We start from the raw sequence: 24,572 nt of genomic DNA, 5'->3' as shown, positions 1-24,572 counted from the left end.
CATATCAGCTGTTGTTCACAGTGACAAATTTGAAATGGATGCTTACAAACTCATGAGCTGTTGCTTGGAACTCCTCTCCAAAGTCTCAGAATGACAGCTGTCTACAGAATCCTAAGGAGTTGGATCAAGCTTGGTCAGCAAATATAATGGAACAGGTCTCTACTATGTGATATCATAACAATGTTGTACTGTGCAGTATACTGTGTATTCAAGCAGTTTGTCACATTCATGCATTAAATAAGTAGTCTTTGTTTTTAATTGTTCATGAGCATTATAAAATAAGCCTCAGTGTACTTTACTGTAATTGCTGGAGAAAGATATCTTTTTATTTTTAAGTGAAGTGTCCTGCTCAGGGACACAATGGTAAGTGGGGCTCGAACCTGGGACTTTATATCCTACCACGAGCTACTGTAAATGTGACGCCACTGTGAGGTGGCCATCGTTTTTATATTTAGCTTCTGTCACAGGCCACAAGTCTGATATCTGCACAGCAATGGGATGTCAGGTGTTCTGTATAGGGAATCCTGATAGGGAGTGGACACTACTGAAACACTCATTATCTTTAGTAGGTGCATTATAGGGGGGTTCGAATCCCGATCTGCACTGAGCAAAGCACCATCCCCACACACTGCACCCTGGGCAGTGTTTCACTTCACTTTCACTTGTTCACTTTTAGGTGTGTCATTTGATTGCCGAAATGAAATCATGATTAATTAAAAAAATGCGCAAACCCTTTCCCTCCTGGGTTGGTAATGTGTTTTCATCATATTCCAATTCTTCACAATTCTCTGTAAAATACCACTGTATGAATTGAATTTTTAGTTTGGGTTTTTCTGTTTGCTGCACTTGTATTGTATTCGCTTATTTTTTCAGGAAACCCTTTTCGTCCGTGCCTGTTTATACACAATTCAAGGGAAAAGTGGGAAATGACAAGAGAATTTTGATCCTCACCTTGTCGCTTAGTTGTGCGTGAAGCTGTTGGTCAATGTCAGGAGACTTGATCCGGTGAATAATGTGCATGGAAGACAGGGCTCCGCACAGCGGGCTTACACCTTCATCTAGAGCCCCAGTCTGTCCAGAAAAGTTATTTTGATGTGACACAATGCTGTATTCTGCTTTCCCGAACTGCACCACACAATTCTTCAATAAATATCTTAAGGCAGATACAAAAAATAAGCATCTCTTTGCAGAATATAACCTCAAACCTTTATCTTGGGCAAAATATGCACGATAACATAGAATTTTGACTCATATTTACACAAAAAAATCATTTGAATGTGAAACCGATAACATAGAATTTTGACTCATATTTACACATAAACTAATTGTACGAAGTTAATGAAACAGTAAATAGTTACCATCTGAATGTCCTGGATCTCCTGGAATAAGGAATTATGGTTGGATATGCTCTCACTTCCCTTGAGAGGTTGACGGAGACCTACAGACTGCCTGTCAGCTCTGATATAACCGAGAATCAAAGAGAGCCAGTACAATAAAATCAAAACTGAGAAGGTGACTGAATCCCTTTGCTTAGGAATTGAGTTAGAGAAGAAATTATGTTTTAGGAGAAAGAGTTGAGGAAAATAAGTCCCTCCAGGAGTTGTACGAAATTAATAGGGATTGGTTGCAATTGCATATCACAAAATCCACAAAGTCACAATGAAATGTATGTGGAAAATTGAATAAGGGTCATGGCCACCACTAGTCCGCCAGGCCGCCAGAAGGTGAACCGGAAGGAACCCCAGACCAGCACAACAAAAACTCTGTTTTAATTCAAACTGACGGAACCATAACCTAAATCATTATCAAGTAAAACAAATGCCTGGGTTGTATTAGTTTTATATCTCTTATTACTGAGTAGGCTCAATAATTAGATTTACCTGTTTTTTTGCCAGTGATGCCCCCTTAATTTTTGCAACTCTGTCTGCAACCCCTTTAACACAACAACAACAAAACACAGACAATCAAAGGAACATTAACACTGCAGTTTAATGCGATTCACTGCCATGAATCGCATTCCTCTCAAGGTCATACTGTATAGCTACTTTCCAGGGCAACTTTTTGAACAAAGTGTAACTGGGCAACAGCAAACTGAATGATTGCTGCAACTGCAAACGATTATTTAATGTTTCATGCAAAATGTCAAACCGAGCTCACAACCAAACAAGCACCATTGCCAGTAGTCTCAATCGACAGAAAAAGAAAGTACCTGAATAATTTTGAAGTTCTCTGAATGGGATTTTTTCAGCTTGTCTATCAGCATATTTTTCTTAAAAAAAACAACAACAGATAAAAGCCTAATTAATTATAACAGTTCTTATGTATGAGATATATGTGATACATGTGTGTGATACTGTACATATAATTCCCACCTTAACTATCTCCTTCTCTCTTACTGTAACTGTGAAAAGAGCTTCATCAAGTTCTTCCTGTTGCAAAAAATGCGTAAAAGATGGATTATCTCCTTTCGAGTGGGGAGCAGTGTTGGAAGATCTTAATTCTTACCCTGGTTTCACTATAGGCTTTCCTCAGATTAGAGATGTGGTTCTCAGCACAGCTCTTCTCCAAGGTGAGCTTTTCATTCTGCACACATAATACCAGTTCAACCTGGTCTATATGGTATATGTAACATTATCAATATAATGACTATAATGAATATAATGACTTTAGTGCAGGAGCAACAAGCTAGATTTCATTCACTGATAACAGAATATAAATGTCTGTCTGGAGCCTACATTACACAAGCAACAAGACTTTTGTCAGGGACTGTACTGTGGCATAGACTATCTGGATAACAAGAGGGATGAAGGACAGGTGAACGGACTCACTCACAGTTTAGACCATGATCACTTGTCAAATATTATGTTTTTTTTCTGATAAGACATCTGATAAGACACATCAAGGAAACATATTGGCTACACAGATTGGTGGATGGTGATTAAACAATAATTTAAGTATATGTTTGAAATGTAATCTATTTACTATTGTAAATAATACCTTATCTTCAATGATTTTAATATGAAGTTTCAGACGTTGACTTTCTTTTACCTAGAGTGGAGACAAAACAGGCAAATATTTATATGAATGAACATGCTCTACACAACCACATCAGACTTAATTATGTCTGTTTATGGAACTTCTAATAGCATACACCATTCAGCATATTAATAATGAAGGTGAAGTGAGGTTGATGATTAATGTTTTCTGTGGCATAAGTGAGTGGATATTTGGCAGGATGTGAACATTTTGTCTTTGAAGGTTGAAAAAATAAATTGGGATTTCACTTTGATAGCTGGACAGGTCATAGCTTAGTTAAAACTACATGATCTTGGCATCTATGGCATGATCTTGGTCTTGGACCTGGACCTTCCAAGAGTGGTCATTAGTGGCCAATGGGAACACAGGCTGGCATCACAGATTGTTGCATAAGGAGCTGTGCAACCCATGCTGACCAGAATCCACTGCCAAAGAAATGGAGCAATGGATGGCCTGGTCTGATTATTATCTATGGCTTCTATGGATGACTGGGATGTTGGTGGCATCACTTACTTTGGGATCACATTGCAATGCTACTTCATACAGATGTGATTTTGGGTAATGCCTGCATAAACATTATTGCTAATCAAGTTCTGCCGGGCAGGGCATGTATATATGTCCCATACGTCTTGTGTGAATACTGAGTAAAATAATTGAAAGGGAATGTCAGGTTATAACCTCTGTTCCCTGAGGAAGAAGAATGAGGAACAACACTATGTTGCCCCGCCCTGGCGCTGCTTCGCTCAGCGAAGAGCGGTTCTAAATTGAGAGGAGATGCAACAGGTGGTTTTATTGGGGGCGTGGCTCCTCCCCCTGTTGCCCCATATCCTGCCTGATGGAGCATGATAGGCATAATTAAAAGTGTGGGCAAGCAGAGGCATGGTTATCCCAATCCCAATTGTTCTTGTGCTGTACCTCATTCGTCTTCCTCAGGGAACAGGGGTTATACACATAACCTGACATTTTCACGTTGAGCCAGAAGATTACTTGCTGCAGGGAAACCTAACCAACCGATCCACAAAATTCATTCTCTAGCTGAAACAGACCAGTTAATACAGGCAAATTGCTGTACCACATTAAATTTCAAAGCCTGGGCAGATGCCATCTTCTCCTGACTCTCTTTTAGGGATTGTCTGGCATTGTCCAGTTCTTCTGAAAGTGAGTGAACTGTCATTGTAGTCAGCTCGGCACTAAACACAAACACAAAAAAACATATAGAATAAGCATAAGCTTTAAATGCCTACATACTAATACACATATGCATTCACACATAACTGCATACCTGGCCAGACGAGTCTGTAGGTCTGTCATTTCTACTGTTAGCTGCAGGTTGAGGTCCTCAGTCTGCGAAATGGTCTTCATGAGGCTGGAGTTCTGCTCTCTGAGCCTTCCATGTGCGTGCCTCAGCTCCAAAAGCAGAGCCTGGACCTCACTGGGATCACTGTAGTTACACAAGTAGTAGTTAATAGGAAAAGTAACTTAAAATGTTTAAGTAATGTAAAAAATGTGGTGTCCACGGCCCCATCTCCTCCTTCATTAGTGTAGCTGACGTTAGATATGCCTGAGTCTGTTCTGCTGCTATTGACTTCCACGTTTTAGCTGCTAGATGAAGTGTAAGAAAATGAAAGGAGCATTATCCAATTTGAATTGCTGGTTACCGATATGGAAAAAAACAGGGTACACAGGAGTGCCAGCGCCCACAACCAATCCATAATATCAGCACTTTATTTGCAAACTAGTGTTTGTGGAAACATGCCCAGTTCCCAATAGCTCAAAATACAGCCAAGAGTCACACAGTAGACAAAAAGATTTATAGAGTATTTACAGTAAACAGGAAATAATGTCACTAACCAGTGGCATTCGTTTCTTTCTGGAACAGATGTTTCAGCATCAGGTTGTGTATATTCAGGGCCTGCATTGTAACACACACACACACACACACACACACACACACACTGAGTTCATCTGTCCTAACACTTTCTAAATGGTAGCATACGACATTGATAGTTACCACTTGTAGGAATTCTGTCCTCCAGCATCCTAGAAGACATGAAGCATACTTGGTGTCAGGGCTGTGACCTTTTTGCATAGAAAACTCAGGCATGAGCAGAATAATGAAATATTCTCATAATAGTTTTACACTATTAATGCCCAAATTGTCTGCCGTGAAACATTTGTTGCCAGGCACTTCATGAAGTACTATTCTTAATCTTAAGACAAATCAAGGCTACTGGCCATCTGATTTGTTATCTACTGGTAATACAGAAAAAATGTGCGCTGGTATTATCCCACAGGGATGTGCCTGGAAAAAAAGACCTGGATATGCTGCTCCAATATTTCCTCATGTCTTAATGGAGTTCTCATATATTCCAGTTTAGTTACCCATGTTCGGAGTCGTGCAAGTTCACGCCAAATAGAACTGGTTTCATTCATACGAACTTGAAAATGAATGGGTTCAGGTTGATTTAAATTTAAATTCATTGCTCCAAAAATAAACATTTATTTGTTCCTTTTTAAATAAAAGCATTGTTATTTCAGCCAAGTCTATTCGAGGGATCAAACCAACTGGCTTCAGCAAATGAGTCTGTAGTTTTCAATTTTTCTATTGTGCAAGCGTGCACACGTGTAGAACCGATCGAGCAGAAGTGCTGGATCATACTTGTGTCCTTGCAGATGTGCTGACCTTTTTTTTGTTCTTGGGTGACCATGTATTTCCTGAAGACCTCTTACCTCCAGTCACATAAATTACTTCAACTTGTCACCAGAATGAATAAATATCTAAACTGCATCTGTCCATACAAGCAGGCATCAATATCTTTAAAATAAAGAGGTAAATCACAGAATACATTTTCAGTAAAAAGTGGCTAAAGTAAAATTTGCTTCCATTAGCATTTCCATAATGTGTTTGGAATATGAGTAGCATTCAATATTTAGGACAAGCCTGTTAGGTTTAGATAATTCTCACCCATCCTGCCTGCATTGGGCGATCCACTTCCGCATGGTGGAGTGGAAGGTCTCTTTACTAACCGGGGGGTCTCGCCCCTCAGGGTCCAGCATGTGGTGGAGGACGGTCAGTTGGTCCTGGTCAGAGCTCTGGCCTGTCATGGCCTGGAGGCACTGAAGGACAGCTGAGGCCAGCACCTCTCCTGCGGAAAGCAGATGCCATGAAGTGGCATGATGGAGGCTTTGTATTTTTTTTCCCTCATTATTGAAGTCAAATGTACCTCTGTTTGTGTGGCCACAGGTCTCAAAAGTGATATTGAGCAGCTCTTCCTCAGACAGGCTGTTTGTTTCCAGTGCTTGATCCCTGCTATCTTTCTCACAGCAGCCATATGTAGAACCTGCAACATGTAATTATGTAAAAATATGTAATTTGCTTACATTCGCTGCTGAAAGCCATCTGGTTTGGATTGGTGCAGATGCCCGAATCAACGGAAAGACTGTCATATGAGTACTGAGTTTTACAGGATTTATCCAATCACTCACCATGGCCTCCTCTCACTGTCCTAGGCAAAGCCATCTCTAGAAGAGTTCAGTATTGATCTTGTGAGCTCGCCATCACTTGTGGCCTATCTGAAAGTTGAAACTGATATGAAATGGCATCATACAAAATGGCTGATAATATATGGAAAATTGTAAATATTATAACAGGACAATTTCCACTCTACACAGAGCTGGAATGTTAAAAGTGTCCATACAGGAAAATAGATTACTACATAATAGACACTTTCTGTGGTCACAGAAGAACAAGAAACAAAATGACTTACCAAGATAATCAAAAATTCTTTTGAGGCCCTGGATAACTTATCAGAAAAAGAACATGAGACAAAATATAAAAACAGAGCAAGTATATCACAGTGCTGCTGTGAACAGCCTTAGCCTCATCTTGAAAGAGCATTGCCTGTTCTGAGCACCTCAGCTACTCACATCAAAACCAGATGACATGACCAGCCCCCTCACAGTAACACAGGCTGACAGCGCAACACAATTACGCCATAATGGAGCCTTCAATTAAGATTCGGCCATTTAGCATATCAAATGATCTGCATAACATTGATCATGATTCCACATCTTGCCCTGTCCTGTTTGTACAAAATTCAAGCCTTGTAGGAAATTGTAAAATGAAATTAAAAATAAATAATTACCTACGTAATAAAAACTGCTTAGAACAAAAGAACAATTCACGTCTGCAATCAAAACAAAACCAGAGTTAAGGGCTGTACACGTTGACACCAGCATGTCTGCTGCTTTTTTTTTAAAAAAATTTATTGGTTTCAGAACTTAATTATTACTAATTTTATTATTTTAAACTATTATTGTGTAATGTGCAATCTGCTTCTTGTAGTTGCACTTGTGTGGTGTAACAGGATGGTAAATGCCTGTTTGGGAGCTGAAGGGCCTTCAGAGGCAGCAGAGGGTGGCGAAGGCTCATATCCCCACACTGTGCCACCCGGCACCGCCCCTGCTCCAAGACGTCACACACACGCACTCCCGCTTGACCGCCGTCACCCTACACCAGCCACACCCCCATAATGCACAGCACCTGTTCACGTTTCCATTGAAACTCCACAATTACACCAGTCATTGTCTGTTCATGGTCCCCAAATGAGATAGAAAAAACTAATTTCTCCATTAGTACATTACTACATTAGTACATTTAGTACATTTGCAGCATTAATCAGACGCCCTTATCCAGAGCGACTTACAATCAGTAGTTACAGGGACAGTCTCCCTGGAGTGACTTAGGGTTAAGTGTTACTCACTAGTCTACTACCACCGAACACATGTGGAGTTATGTACTTAACAAAATCACACACATGGCTCCTTCAACACAATAAGCTTAAAAAGCCCCTTCAAGCATCATGCCTAGACGCTTAGACATTATGAGCTCCCTCAGCACTATAAATCACAAGGCAGATAAGCATACATAGAGTTGTTAGAGCATATGAGCACATACAGGCAAGAAAAGCCTTTGCGGCCCCAGCACGTATGGCTGCAGCCTGTACAGTGTGTTGTGCTTGTAGTATTCTGCACAGGGGATACCAGGTGACCCTGGGACTCACCTAAGGTCATTCAGGGCCTTGGCTGCGGGCCTAATAACGGCCAAAAAAGATAATGCAGAAGAAGCTCCGAACGATCTATAAGCAGTCAAAACCAAAAAAAAAAAGCTCTTTCTGGCAACCCCCGGCGATGGGTCACACACACTTTTTCTTGTCGGTCTGGCTTCATATTTGCATGCACAGGCACAAATATAAAGGATATTTTTTGGATATATATTTATTCATGTAAGCACTTATTATGCATGTGGCATTTTTCTATGAACTGTTATTATGAACTGTGTTTATTGCAGGTCATCAGATCAGATCAACATCAGCAGGATGTTCTCTCCCTGTGGACCAACATACAGACACTCACAGGTTAGATATAAGAGTAAGCTTGTAATAAAAGCTGTTATTGGTAAATATACAGTACAGGTCAACAGTTTGGACACACCTTCTCATTCAATGTGTTTTCTTTATTTTCATGACCATTTACATTGGCAGATTCTCACTGAAGGCGTCAAAACTATGAATGAACACATGTGGAGTTATGTACTTAACAAAAAGTGGAGACCTGACCTTCACAGTCACCGGACCTGAACCCAATTGAGATGGTTTGAGGTGAGCTGGACCGCAGAGTGAAGGCAAAGGGACCAACAAGTGCTAAACACCTCTGGGAACTCCTTCAAGACTGTTGGAAAACCATTTCAGGTGACGACCTCTTGAAGCTCATCGAGAGAATGCCAAGAGTGTACAAAGCAGTAATCAGAGCAAATAAACTAGAATATAAAACATGTTTTCAGTTATTTCGCCTTTTTTTGTTAAGTACATAACTCCACATGTGTTCATTCATAGTTTTGGCCTGTACTGTACCTGTGCTCTCCTCTTTCAGATGAGACAGTTAAGAAGTCTGATAACTTATAGATTGTGTTTGGTGTCGTGACTATTATCTCACGGTGGAGAATGTTCTTTCCACGGAGATACTTCAGCCCCTAGTGGACGCAAACAGGAAGTACATCACATACAAATCTGCAAAAGTATCAAGTATATGTGTGTGTGTGTGTGTGTGTGTGTGTGTGTGTGTGTGTGTGTGTGGAGTCGTGCTGTTACCTGTAACAAAAACAACAACAACCTTTATTTCTTATAATAATAATAATTATAATAATATATAGCCCATAATCACATACATGTCTCAATGGGCTTTGACAGGCCCTACAGTTGACACCCCCCACACTTGACCCTTCTGCACACAAGAAAAAAACTCCACAAAGTGGAGAGAGTAGGATAGAGTAAAAAAGAAAAGAAGAAACCTTGGGAAGGAGTGACAGAGAGGGACAGGGTGCAGGATTGGTGATGATTTGTCCTAGGAAAAAAAAAAAAGTCCAACAAGTCCAAAGTGTAGTATAGAGCATCTGTCCCCATTTGGAGGTACTGGACAGTGCAGATTAGTTGTTCAGTCCAGTGTCAGGGTGTACATTGCATGTCCATTATAATGCTACTGGTCTATTTGAAGATCCCTGAAGCTTTAGCCATTACGGTGGTGGAGGATATGTGGACTAGTCTCATCAGCGGCTTATTGCAAGGAACCAGGATCCCTCTGGAGGTTTCATCATTGGACTCTGGAGGTGGTCTGGGCGCTTGATTCAGTGACTCGGAGAGAACAAACAGAAAGAGCAGCAGACTGTGGCATTGTACAACTGGTACAGAAAAACGTGGTTAGAGTGGTACATTTGTGCAACAGTGGTCCAGTACCTGTACCTTGTTACCTGCAAGACCTCCCACATCCTCCTCATTGAACGTGCCGGCAAAATCTGTCCAGACAACAATGCAAAACATGAAATGCCGCCCTAAATACACAGGAGAAGAAACCACACACTGGATGTTGCTGCAGTGTTCATAAAGATCACAGAGGGAGCCACCAACACAGAACTCCATGGCAACATACAGGATCTTAACCTCACGGTCCCTAAAGAAGAAATACAAATGATGAGTCACATGATCACAAGGTTTTAGAAACAGAAACTCTTGAGAAAACAGCTCTTGGAAAACAGTTCTGGATGCTCTATTGTGTTCATCATATTGAGATATATAAAAACTCCCACCCCCACACCACCCCACCAGCTTCTTACTGCAAATAGGTGCCATGAAACTTGATATTTTCACTAGATATATCTCCTGTAAGGGGTTTGTGACGGCACCTGCAGAAAGACAGACCAACCACACATCTACTTATCCAGAGCGACTTGCAATCAGTAGTTACAGGGACAGTCTCCCCCTGGAGCAACTTAGGGTTAAGTGTCTTGCTCACGAACACAATGGTAGTAAGTGGGACTTGGTGGTTCATAGGCGAGTTTATTACCCACTAGGCTACTACCACCCAGCTGCTCTGTGCTCACATACGTTTAGACACATACAATCTTTTACCAAGTCACACATCCTCAAAAAAAAAAAATGAGATTGTGGGATGATGGTGGGGTGTATTTAGAGGGGGAGAATAGTAATGAGGGTTTTCTTGTGCCGTAGGTCAGGTTGGTATCTGTGGTTTGGTGCAGTATCGTGCTATGAGGCTGCTTAAGAATTGTGTATATATGTACAGCACATCACTTTTTCCACATTTTGATTTATTAATCTAAAATTGATTAAATTAAAATTTCCCTCAGAATTCTACACGCACACACACCACACCCCAAAATGAAGAATTTCTTTTGGCAAATTTATTAAATACATAGGTATTTTTTACACACATACATAGGTATTCACACAGCCTTTGCTTAATACTTTGTCTATGCCCCTTTGACAGCAATTACAGCCTCAAGTCTGTTTGTATATGACGCCACAAGCTTGGCACACCTATCCTTGTCCAGTTTGGCCCATTCGTCTTTGCAGCACCTCTCAAGCTCCATCAGGTTGGAAGCATCGGTGCGCAGACATTTTAAGATCTCTCCAGAGATGTTCAATTGGATTCAAGTCTGGGCTCAGGCTGGGTCACCCAAGGACATTCACAGAGCTCTCCTGAAGCCACTCTTTTAACATCTTGGCTGTGTGTTTAGGGTCGTTGTCCTGCTGAAAGATGAACAATAGAGTTCAAGAGCGCTCTGGATGATGCCTGGCATTTACACCATGTACCAGGTTCCTTATACTAGAAGTGGCTTCCATCCTGCCACTCTACCATACAGGCCTGATTGTCGCAGAGGTGGTTGTCTTTCTAGAAGGTTCCCTTCTGTCCACTGAGACCTCGGGAGCTCTGACAGAGTGACCATCGGGTTCTTGGTCACCTCCCTGATTTCTTAGTTTAGGTGGCCAGCCAGCTCTAGAAAGAGTCCTGGTGGTTTTGAACGTCTTCCACTCACGGATGATGGAGGCCACTGTGCTCATTGGGAACTTCAAGTACAGGGTGGGCCATTTATATGGGTACAGCTTAATAAAATGGGAATGGTTGGTGACATTGAACTTATGAAAGAATACTCATGAACTCATGAAAGAATAAATTTACATTAAAACCAAGCACACCATTTCTTACCAATAAATTTGATGTGTCACATGACCCTCTTCCTATTGAAAAAAAACATACTAAAATGTCAATAGCACCTCCTGGTGTCGGACTGTAATATTTATTACAGTCTGACACCAGGAGATGCTATTGACATTTTAGTGGACAAATGATTAATTACTTAGATAAAAATCATTTTAATATAAAATAATCCCACAACTAGCTAATGTGCAAAATTCCCCATTCAAATTGATTACACAAAGAGTCACTATCCATGAATGTGCACTCCACCAAGAAATTATATCCAGGCAGGATTGTTTAATTCAAAGAAAACAAAAAAAATTTACCCAAGTTGTCTGAAAGTCAATGGCTGGTCTGGGTCTCTTACTATTTGCTTAATAGCTAAAAAGAAATATCGCTATTCAACAACTTGGATGCTGCAATGAATATATTAAATTATTATATTATATATAAATTCACAATAAAAAAAAAACAAATGCTTTTTAAGATGTCATCTGGGGATGAAGTAGGCTCCTGAAAAGGCTCAGAAGGACTGGGGAAACGTAGGTCACTGGAGCACAAGTGCAGCACATCCTTAGGCGAGAAAGTGCAAAGACTCTCGGGCATTATAACGTTTTCCTTATGAATTGGCCCACAAATGTGATTCACTGCATCATGACCATATATGGTGCTTTTACATGTCCTATGAAATCATGTGGTACAATGCAATACTGAATTGGTGTTTTATCTTCAGGTAAAAGGACACATTTGAAAATATGTAAGGGAGAACAAGGTACATGGTAGAATGTAAAAATCTTTGCTTGCTTATTTGTTACCCACCCAAATGCACACCAAGCATTTCCCATAAGAAGCACACAGCCACAACATTTTAAATCTTTTATTAGGTTATAACTTGCAGAGCGTAAAATATGAAATTGCTTTTAACTTATGTATTATTAAAAACATAAAAAAATAAAAGCCAGAACTGAAGAACCCTGCAAATGTCAAAACTAAAATAATAAAAATAAATAAGGAAAAGAGTTTTTAATCGTTTGAACCAGATGAGGACCTAATTAGTGACTCTTTGTACAGTGATGCAGCCTTAAATCTCTGTTGCTTACTTGCTCTCTCTCTCTTTCTCTCTCTCTGGGGATTATACATCCATGTAGTTAGTTTTGTGCAGACTTCGCTCAGATCTATGTATATTATTTTCCATTAAATATTGAGTAATTTCCATGAACGAGAGTAAACGCACACATACACACACACACATCCACTCCATTATATGAATCGCCTTGAATGAATGGCAACACTTTCCTGAATTCACAAAACAACCTCTCCCTGCCTTGTGGCTGAGACATCTGGGCCGCAGAGTGACCTGGGTGCTCTCTGGTATTAAACATTCCCATCTGCAGACAATACCAATGTCCTTGTCCTTGGGGCCAAATATTGGCACTTATGACCAGTGCTGTTACCGCCCCTCCCCCAGCCCCCCTTCCAGCTATATCGGACCATAGACCCCCAACTCGCCATTCTCAGAGGGGTGGGGTGGGGGCGGGCCTCTGGGTGGAACAGTGCTGTGCATACATCGGTCAAAAGAGAGAAGAGCCTCCTCGTACGCTGGCGATTGGGCAAGAGTTCTTATTACCCCAAAACGAAAGCAAAGCAAGTGAAAAGAAAGAGGTGTTGCTCCATGCGGAGCCCAGTAGAGAAGAAGGACCACGGGTGGTCCCACCAAAACCCCATCCCAGCACTCGCACAGGAAACAAGGGAAATCCATCTCTCAGTACAGAAGACCACAGCGCTACGACAGGAGATTTAAAAATTATGATAGATGCCCCCCAGAAACCAAAATAAAATTGAAAAAAAAAGAAAAGAAAAGAAGAAGAAATAAATAAATAAATAGTCAATGCTGGGCTGGGGGGTTGTCTACATACAATGGGGCAGGTGAGCAGGATGGACTCAGCAGGGGGGTGGAGCAGTGCTCCTCGCCGACTCACTACTGCCCCCTGCTACCATGTTCCTAAATTTGCAATTTTCTGGTTATGGAAGGTCTCTACAGCCCCCTTGGCCCTCGAGGCCGCCCGGGTCCGTTTCTCTCCTTCCTGGGGTAGCACCCCACCTGCTGGCTCGGCAGGTCATGCCAGCCCCCCACCACATACACTTCATCTCTCTGTGACATGGTTCTGTGCAGGAGGGAGGGGTGCGCAGAGAACTTCAGACAAGTCATCCATGATGACCGTCTCCTTAGGGTCCACCAGGTTGAATTCCCTTACAAATACAATAAAATGAGTGTAAAGTGTGTTCAAGTGTCCGTGGAGGTCCATTGCTACTGTCTCCCTGTAGTGGGCCCAGTAGATGTGGGCAAGAACATGGAAAAGGTACTTGCAGATCTTCTTCACCAGGGTGTCAAAGGCATTGGGGAACTCCTTACCTGTGGGTGGAGAAAAAAGTTATTCAACAGTTACGCAGTAATGATGAGCACCAGGTAAGTCTTGAGGTAAACACCACAAAGTTCTTCCTCAAACCATTCTTGAACAAATTTTGTAGAGGGCGCTGCAATCAAGGCATAACACTTATATGAAGGATTGAGCTTGCAACTATGTTCAGGTAGGTGGCACGTGTTAAAGTAACATCCACGCAAATGCAGGACCCAAGAGTTCCCAGCTCAACATTGCACAGAGCATAACACTTTTGATTCACGTCACCCAGCCATGACTGACCCTGCTCGTCTATGAAGACTGTCATTTATGAGCATGGGCGTGGCTGAAATGTATGTATGTATTTTATCATTAGTTTGCTGTATCTCTGGGACAAAAAGTGCAATTCCTTTTGGATTCAAGAGGAAACTGCAAATAACTAATCAAACACACAATTCAGGCAATAGGTGATAATAATTCTGTAAAAATGGTTAATTGACTTAATTTTCTAAAAAAAAAAAAGCGTTCTCTTGATTAATGCCCACTAGAGGGCAGTATGACACCACTCACCATATTTTGTGGGAAAAATGTCTTCGTCAGTCACAAGCTTCTGGACCAGACTCATAACAAAGTCAACATACTGTGGGGCTGTGCACTTGGTTTTCTTCCCCTTCTCATCATACCAGTAGTAGGTTCTGAGGAAACCAAAACAGAGAAGTAATATCTGTTAAAAACATTTATTTGTATGTCTTTCTGAACTATCAGATTCAACACTCATGTACTCTCTCTCTCTCTCTCTCTCTCTCTCTCTCACACACACACACACACACACACACACCCTTAGCTTGTGTAGACTGGAAGTCATCATCCTGAACATATCATTTAGCAGCACGAGGTATTTACAGTCCATGCCAGATCAAGGGTTTAGGGTTACACCAGGCAGCCAAGCCATTACGATAATCCCACTACAGTGTCCATCTGAACACTGAGGTACCGGGTCCAAATCTAAAAATAAAACCATTACCTACACAATTCAAGGAAACATCCATTACACTGAAGTCTGGAGATATCCCTGAAAGATCCCAGAGCAACTCCCATAATGGGCCGTGCCAATACAGACCATTAAAAAGCATGTAGGGGACACCTGATGGAGCCATAATGTCTATGGCATGTGTAGGGAGTTTTCAAGTCATTTCAGCCATGATCAATGCAACCACATTTCTCCCAAGATGTTTACCACAATGTGCATAATTACTGATGCAGACAAGGACGTCATTTCCCTGATCACACAGCAAAGGACGGAATAAAGGCCATGAGGAGGAGTAAAGCCACGGCAGCCCAGAGATTGGGCAGAATTCAGTGGAACATCTGGCCTCCTAAATATAGCCCAGAGTCTCACATTAACCAGGGGTATCGGACCACCGCGGGCCTGCGTCAGCAGCATTCCTTCAGTGTTGGGTAAGGGGCTCGGCAGCTGGAGGTAAAGGTCTGGCTGGAAGTTCTCAATGCTCAATGCTCCACCCACCACCGGAGATGAACAGAGGCTCTCTACAAACCTCCCTTACAGTGACGTGGCCAGTAGTTTTATTGATGGAAGTAACACTAGCCCTGAATTGGGGAAAATGTCTTCAAAGGGATGATTGGCAGTTAGTGTGCAGACTTGAAGATGTTTAAGAGTGACAACAGCCGAGGTACAGATCAGAGCAGAGCCTTATCCAGTTCCCGTTGGCCTTCAGCACCCAGATGGACACGGTCCTAGAATCTTGCATTCTCCGACTGAACTTTCCTCTCTGAAAACACGTATGCCCCAGACCACCAATCCAACTGCAGGAAAACAAAGGGCTATGCACCGAGTCCACGTGGTCCAAGACGGCTTGTGCTGTTCACAGAGTTAATGTTCTAGAATCCCAAATGAACCCTACAGACCCCACCAGAATGTAAACAGAAAGCTACCTAATTCAACCTTTATAAAATGCTTTATCCAGACATTACCCATATCCACTCAATTTAATATCTGATTAAGCCCAAATGTGATGTGACAGGAAATCTTCCAAGCGATTCACAGCGACCAGACAGATATGTTGATGACATCGTGCAGAACAATAGAACCAAGCAAGGGTGAAGATTTGTCTGTTGATGACAAAATTGTCAGCATGGTCAGAATAACGCCTGCGAAAAAAAAAACAGCCATAATGTAGTCAAGTTAGTGTACGAGCAGCAACAGGCACAAGGTGTCTGGAGTCGAGCCAAGGGAACACCGTATCTCTCCATTCCTCATCACCAAACATGCCTGATTACACAGATTCCATACATTCTTCACATATCCCAAAGATCTACAATGCAGAAGATGATTCTGTTATGTCAAGACACACCTAATTATTCATTTCCATGACTCTTATTTACAGTGGCAGCTCTTTAAATAGCCATCATTCATTATGGCTGAAGTCTCCGCTGAAAATGATGGGTTCTTAATGCATGTTCTCATTTACAGATTGGCCCAAATAGGTTTTTCAGTTCCAATATCAATCATTACAAGATTATTGCTATTAAAACTGGCAAATGACACATTACACTACATAAAAAAATGAGGAAAACATCCTCAACCGAGGATGGAGTGCAGAGGAACAGACGGCAGTGGAGTCGTAACAGCGCACGTAATATCTGTGATCGCTAAAACAAAACTCAGATACAGATGATCGTCAAACCGCTGAACTCTGAGGCCAACTCTCATGTTCATATGTCAAACCTGAAGATTTTCAGATAACGTTTGAGTTGCTCACGTCTGACACGCCTTCTGGGGTTGAATACAGACACCGACCTGGGTGGAGATGGGTGTACTAAACACCAAGAATGGCCAGTTAAGGAATTCATTATGTACTAGACTGTTTAGAGGTATGAAGTTCAGATATGGACTACGAAGCACTGACGTACGTTGCTCTGAACAAGAATGTCTGCTGAATGCCGTAAATGTTTGCACTGTCAGAAATCAAAATGCAAGTAATGTCTAACTGTCAAAGCAATTATGTCCGAATAATGTCACATTTTTTGATTTGCCTCCTTCAGAGCGTTGCTCCGGAATGTTGGCTCAGCATGGAACACAGAGTGGGAGAAACAGTACACATACACACACACTCACTCACTCTCTCTCTCTTTTTATCACCTATCACACACACAACTTACGTATTACAGGCTGTCATTGCTTGACAGGTGTCTCCGGTGCAAAACTCGGAGATTGTGCTGTACTGGAGGTTGATGAGATTGAAGAAAGTTGTTGCTGTCAAGACGAAAAAGGGATTGGTTAGAAAACAAATGCAGACATTTTTTTTTCTACATTTCATTTCCATGTAACAACCTGCTTGGTGGCATTGACACCGCGAGCCTGGCGAAGTTTACATCATGCTTTTACACTGATCCACAGCGCAGGACCCTTAAACCTGGCTTCAAGCTCCGTTCCTGAAAATCTGATGCTGAGCATGAAACAAATGAAATGTTTGCATTGCACTTGATGCAGTCAGGTAAAAATAGCCGGCATGTTTTCATTCCCCTGCAAGTTCCGCCTTTTATGGACATTCTTCCCATGATTTCTTCCCGGGGTTTGCTAATCTTTGTTTCATTGTTCGTCATATTAAACATATAAATATTGTTCCATTGTCCAGCCGCCTCCATTAAGAATTTCTCAGGGAACAAGACATAACATTTTTGGGGTGACATTCTAAGTCGCACTGGGTCTGCCACGCCCAAAAAAAAAAACAAACTAGGAACTTACTGTTGCTGGCGAGCCATTCGTTGAGGTCGATCTCCGTCGGCAGAACTACCAGCTCCTTGAGGTCGAAATCCACGACCCGCACTTTGGTGTACTCTGTCTCCAGGTACTGCTTCTTCTCCTCCGTTGGTGGCTTCTTTCCATTGGGCTTCGTCTTAGACTTCCTGTTGGAGACAGAGCAACATGTGGTCAGACAAAGGTCTAGGAAGCCATCTACAGCTATGAATTTTCCCAACCAACCAAAGACAAGTCTATGCAATTAGAAACTCATTATGAGCATCATCAGACGCCCTTCTCCAGAGCGACTTACAATCAGTAGTGACAGGGACAGCTCAGGGACACAATGGTAGTAAGTGGGGTTTGAACCTGTGACTTTGCGTGTGTTACCCACTAAGATACCACCACCCCTAAATAAAAACCTACTCATATTTATATTAGTCGATAAAAAAGGCCAGCATAATGTGAGAACCTTTAAACTGAAAGTCCCATTTTTGAGTGATACTATCATATCCAACGGGGCCAGATAATCATTTATTAATTAATCCCAGACCCCCGGAATGACACTCTTCAGGGCCGAGCGGTGCAGCGCCAGCAGGCTGGAAAAGCGAGGCAATTTTTCCACAGGGAGGGCAATCGCTACGCTAACCTTGCCCTGTCATTACGCAGACGGCACCGCAGGCTTCTGCGGTTTATACTTCCAGGTCTATTTATAACACCACTGGGTTTAGGGTTACAGCCAGCACACCCCACCCAGCCTCATAAAACCCACTGCAGCACAACCCTGAAGAACGCGGCCTCACGTCACAGAAAAGCGCTGCAGGAAGTCTGCACCTCAACCTATCGGTCCAATCAAAACGGCCGCTTGGTTCAGCAAGCGAGAGCTGGTCCCTACAGCGGCGCGCACGCCGACCATGGCCATGGCTGAGATCTTTGAGATCTTTGTAGGGGCGGGAAGCCTGGCCCACGCGCTGCCTCAGCATTTTAACAGCTGTCTCGATGTTATCCTGCTGCCCTCCACAAACAGCCCGTCCTTGTTGCCCTTAAGCCCCGGTGCCTGCAGCTGTTTACACTGCTGTGGGGCGAAGCCCGCTAAACACACACGCTGAACACACACGGCTCCTGGCCGACAGTCGGCAAGGAGTCCCAACCTGCTCGGCCCACCGAGGCCTCCTCTGAAATCTCTATTTTATATGAACTTAAACGTAACTGCCGAAAGGGTAACGTGTCCGTAGCGAAGGCACTGCAGCAGGACGTCCTATAATAAACTTTTTATACCAGATAAAACAATATTCTTGTGAAATTGGACTTAGACCACTGAAATACCAGGTATTTGTATGATATGAGTGATTATATAAAAAAAAATTCTCTGTATACAGCTGTAGAGTTTACATTTAAAATATTTAAACTCCACAATGCTTGTTCATATTTAATGGTGGTGGACATTTTTTGGCCGCCCCTGGTTAGTAAACGTGGAAGTGCGCAGTGACTGGCGGATTACTGACAGCTTGTTTCATCTGATTTATTGGGTTTGCCATATGTTTAAGACCTTTAAACTCTGGATTTGAGGATTGCTTGTCGTTTAGTCACGATATTTAAGGCCTTCATTTTGGACTTTAGGACTTTTTAAGGATCTGTGGAAACCCTGCCCAGTGCGTTCTGTGCTCTCTCTTCCAAAAGTAATGCCTCGTGCTGCAAGTAGGCGTGTCTTCGTGCAGATCTCCCCCGATGGCCAAATTTATATCGTTTATACAGTCTATAATGCAGAGTTCCTCTCTCTCGTTACCTTCTTCTGTCGGGTTGTCACCCCGCAAATATTCAACAGATGCACCAGAAACCTGCCGGAAACGTTTATTTGGAACAATCTGCTGTTTCCAAACGGAACTGCTCCCAATTCCTGGAATTCTGTGGCCCTGTATGCCTGCAAACATCAAGCTTTCATAATCATTATTTTTATTATTGCTTTCTTCTTTTCAGATCAACTACTGAGAACAATCCGTAAAGCTGTTGGAGAGAATCAGCAGATGAGAGCGATGGTGGCTGTCCAGAGTTCAGGGAGCCCAGGGGACAGCTGCCAGCCCAGCTGGGACTGTGGCTCTTGTCGGTGAAAGTGAGGGTTCGCTCCGACTGACAACGCAGCACAGCTGGGGACATGAGCGGAGAAAGCAGCATTTCAACAAATGACGCGGTGAACACAAACGTGGCCTGAAAACCCTGAAGAGGCGTCGCTGCTACAGACGTGGGCAGCAGGAAAGAGCCCGCTGATAACACAAGGGGGGTAGGTAGTGGGTAAGGAAACGGCCTCATACCCGAAGGGTTGCCAAGGTGCCACTGAGGTCCCTTTGATCAAGGGACCGTCCTTTCAAGGCTGCCCACTGACACTAAGGGTGATTAAATGTCTGGCATTTAGGAAAGTCCTTTGGCTCCATTTTGAGGGGCTGATCCTGTGTCTCTATGAGGGGACTATGCATTCATCACATGTAGGACGAGGGTAAACTACATCTCGTGTAGTTTTTCGTGTGACTGCCCCCCACCCCATCACAAAACTGGAAAAGTACAAAGAAACACAATAGCACTTTGACTTGAAGAATTCCCCCAAACTACCTCAAACACTCCTGGCCAGATTCTCAGGCTTGTGCCCCGGCACGCGTGCATTCAATACCTTGTAAGGATAATTGTCTGAGAGGGTGGGGTGCCTGACGCAAAACTGGTTTATTTTGGGGCAAAGGAAAATTTCCCCTTGGCCAGGAGCAATGATATGAGGAACATCTGAGGTTTTAGGGAAACAGTTGCTATCCGGAACAGTAGAGGGATTCATGGCACGAAAAAAAAAAAAAAAAAACTAAGAGGGAACTGTTATTATTATGAGAAATAAGGAAATAAGAGCTCGTGACCTTTCATTAGTCAGAGCGGACATGCATCAGGAGGACCAGATTGCAAAACAACAAAAGTCCAGGCAAGAATGATGAACTGTCCTGAAAATACGGGGGGCTGTTTTTAATCTGTGCATATTGCACCATATTGATGGATATTCTGAATGGGAATGCAGAGGGATTTCACCAATTATCCTAGAGTACATAAATAAGATCACATTCTTTAACGGTTGCTGCTGAGGCTTTTTCTGATGCTTGGCGCTGAAGAGGCCAGATAAAAATACATTCCTCCCTTTATCGATGAATTGCATAATATAAAAAAGCCACAAAGATGGTGGGAGGGGAGAAGATCTCTCCAGGGAACAGTGATGTTGATCAACCACATTCATTCCTCATATCTCAGAGGTGTTGAAGTGGTAAAAAAGCGTCTGATATGTTCCTTAACCTGTCTGGACGTCATACCCCGCCCTGATAAAGAAGGCAAAGTATTCCAGATATAACCATTTTCCCTGTAAAAAGACAGAGCTGGTCAACAGCAGCATTAAAACACTGACATATATATCGATGGAGGTTGTGGCCTAGTGGATAACACACTCGCCTATGAACCAGAAGGCCATTGAACCCCACTTGTCCCCTGAGCAAGACACTTGAGTGACTCCATGGGGACTGTCCCTGTAACTACTGATTGTAAGGTGCTCAGGATAAATGCTATAAATCTACAGTACAGACCTTTTATTTGATGAAAATTGGTAGAGGATTCACAGTTTAATTCTTATTTCAATATAAGATAACCAACATTCCTGCAAAGTTAAGGAGCACATGCACTGCTATTTAGTCGATTAATCACCATTTGGTCATTTTAATTATTCCACTGTGATGAATAAGATCCTGCCCAAGAAGCAATATGGCTGTAAATACATCATATACAATATATATGAAAGCAAACAATGCCTAACACAGAATTGTGTGGACAGGATTCTGATGGACTTTTAAAGCTACTTTTGGCGGTTAAATGCCTGATGTGACATGTACTTTATGCAACAATTATTTATAATCTCCGTGACACTCTTCTTTAAATACACACCAACCAACATCGTTAAAAAGTGTGTGTGTGGGGTTCATAGGATATGTCTGTAAAAAAACATTTGACACAAATACATCAATTTATCCTGTTCTGATCGAAATGGACTGAAGAGATGAACCTCAGTAAAATATTAAATCTGTTATGTGAGATATTGTGCTGTTTCCCCACCTAACCCATCTGCGTCTGACACACTTCCATCGTTTCACCAAGACAGAAGAAAACAAACTCAAACACACACACTCACAAAACCTATTTTGTGGATTCACGTTTCAGGGACTGGCTTCCCTCCACGGATCACAAACTACTATTTAGGAATGGAGCCCATTACAGAAAGGAGCAAAATCCAATATTTCTCAGAAAAACCACAGACTCAAAGAACTGCCAGCAAAGCCAGAGCCACAGGCTATAATTACCCGCCTAAAAATGGAGCCATGAATGTCTCCTGACAAAGTAGGTTCAATGCGGGGTACAAGTGCCTTAGACAACAGCGTCCGCAATTCCAAAATGCGCAGTTCCATGGGGCTTCTGCAACACTCCATATTCCATCTGCTAAACTTTTTAATTATGATCACAAATAACCAACAACAACATACCCACTCACACACGTACAGACGGAAATCCCATTCCACAGCCACCGAGATCCTATGAGTGAGAAGACAGTGGACCTGAACAAATCCCATTCACTCCATACTGGGACTGAAGGCAGTTCTCACAGACATGTTGCTCCAATAAAGATTTTTTTTTTTTGCCACAGAGGCTCTTTTGGATTTAGTACAACGAAAAATGCTGAAAAGAAGCACTGCATGATTTACGAAGCAGCAATTATTACTATTATTTTTTAACTACTTAATTAGAAAAGCCAACTTGATCTGAGCACACGTCTTTCCACACAAATGGAGTCGCTCCGGTGTCAACGAGTACCTGCAGACCAAACTCCTGGAAATCTTTCCTGGAGAAAGAGACTGAGAAGAACGTGAGAAATAGAGAGGGTAGGTGCATCATCATTCCATTTCTACCTCAGTACTTTGCCCACTGCCTGCAGGACCATTTTACAGCTTAATCCGTTTTTGGAGCCCCTCTGCGCGTGGAGGTGCGCGCTGCCGTCTCCAGAGATGGTGCCATGATCTCCCACCATCTTCGCACTGCGACCAGTTCACACACTCGGTCCCCACTCAACAGACGCTGGCTCGGTGCGCCTCGGCTAAAAGTAAACAGTGACTGGCGTCAGGTTACGCCCAGCCCTCCAACAGAGTCGGCCAATCGGCAGAGAGCAAGGCAGGGCCTAGTCTGAGGGTTGCTCAGCTTCTTTTTTTAGTTTAAAAAGGTGCAATTATGTATATCCAAAATCAAAAAACAAATAAATACATTTTATGGGCCAGCCATAACATTATGACAGTCAAATATTTAGCAGATCCCTTGTTTGTCCACCAGCTTTGACCAGTCGTGGACTCCTCGAGACCTCTGAAGGTATGTGGTGCCTCGGTGCTGGCAGTGTTTTAACAGTACAGGCCACAGATGCTCGACTGGATACAGGTCTGGAAAATTTGGAGGTCACCTCCACACCTTAAACCCACCCGCTATCAAGGTCATTCATTTCACCCGATCATAAGATATAACTGAAATCTGTATATGCAACATATATTTAGTAATATATATATAACAGGGTGGTAGTAGCTTAGTGGGTAACACACTCGCCTATGAACCAGAAGACCCAGGTTCAAATCCCACTTACTACCACTGTGTCCCTGAGCAAGACACTTAACCCTATGTTGCTCCAGGGGGGACTGTCCCAGTAACTACAGTTTATAAGTCGTTCTGGGTAAGGGCGTCTGGTAAATGATGTAAATGTAAATGATGTTAAATCCCTGCAGGTCACACTAGCTGTGTGTTGAACATGCTGAACACAAAGCAACATATGCAGGCCGCACACCCACATAAAACATCCCCAAATATACACACAACTGTAATACCAAGTCCGAGGGCTCCAAAGAGGCCTAGGGTTTTAGCCTTTAGGATGGCACATCAATATGAGCTGTGGCAAGAAGGTTTGCCGTGTCTGTCAGCGTAGTGTCCAGAGCATGGAGGCCCTACCAGGAGACAGGCCAGTTCATCAGGAGACGTGGAGGAGGGCAACAACCCAGCAGCAGGACCTCCGCCTTTGTGCATGGAGGAACAGGAGGATCACTGCCAGGGTCAAACGTGCATGTGACTGCTCAAACGATCAAAAACCGACTCCATGAGGGTGGGTATGAGGGCCAGACATGAGGGCTTTTACCAGAGAACACCAAAATTGGCAAATTCGCCAATGGTGTCATGTGCTCTTCACAGATTAAAGCAGGTTCTTACTGAGCATGTGCGACAGAGTCTGGAGACGCCGTGGAGAACGTTCTGCCTCATTTTGACTTTAGATTACATCACAAACAATTGGATCAGCCTGTAGTGTGTTTTTCCACCATACCATGGGGCTTCTGCAACACCCCATATCCCATCTGCTAAATTTTTAATTATGAAAACCAACATACCCAGTGGTAGCAGTGTAGTATTAGGGGACCACTAAGACCTATATAAAAGCAAAACTAATTTTCACATCAGGGCAAATTAGCTGCTTTGTGAAAGTGTTCAATCACCTAAATAAGAAATTATAATAATAATAATAATAATAGTGTTTTGCTCAGATTGATTGGAGCTACAATAATAACAAGAGCTACACAAGATAGGAGTATACAATAATGCAGCAAGCAAGAGCATGTTAGGTACCATGATTTTACTATAAAGAGGTTCAGCCGCGCTGCGTTTTCAAGGCTGGAATTTTACTGTGGTGCTGACAGGCATGTTCAGACCTGACCTGGGAAGCTACAGGAGATGGAGAA

At 42.6% G+C, this 24,572-nt stretch overlaps 1 protein-coding gene across 4 annotated transcripts in view; it reads right to left on the bottom strand.

Annotated features, from left to right (window-relative positions):
• Positions 1 to 12,448: 12,448 nt before the first annotated feature.
• LOC114766240 (MOB kinase activator 2-like) overlaps positions 12,449 to 24,572 on the bottom strand; it is a 31,407-nt gene continuing 19,283 nt past the window's right edge. For 3 of the 4 annotated variants that reach the window (XM_028956910.1, XM_028956909.1, XM_028956907.1), the window contains 4 exons: positions 17,752 to 17,912; positions 17,166 to 17,259; positions 14,556 to 14,680; positions 12,449 to 13,999 (listed from right to left, as the gene is read on the bottom strand). In XM_028956910.1, the coding sequence (XP_028812743.1) occupies positions 13,731 to 13,999; positions 14,556 to 14,680; positions 17,166 to 17,259; positions 17,752 to 17,912 (649 nt within the window). In that variant the 3' untranslated portion in view covers positions 12,449 to 13,730. Of the gene's footprint in view, positions 14,000 to 14,555; positions 14,681 to 17,165; positions 17,260 to 17,751; positions 17,913 to 22,718; positions 22,891 to 24,572 lie in introns of those variants that run through there. The other variant, XM_028956908.1, reaches the window with a different exon arrangement.

Source organism: Denticeps clupeoides, chromosome 16, assembly GCF_900700375.1.
Source record: "Denticeps clupeoides chromosome 16, fDenClu1.1, whole genome shotgun sequence".
In the NCBI taxonomy this organism is placed as follows: domain Eukaryota; kingdom Metazoa; phylum Chordata; class Actinopteri; order Clupeiformes; family Denticipitidae; genus Denticeps; species Denticeps clupeoides.
This window is presented reverse-complemented; position numbering and strand designations above follow the sequence as displayed.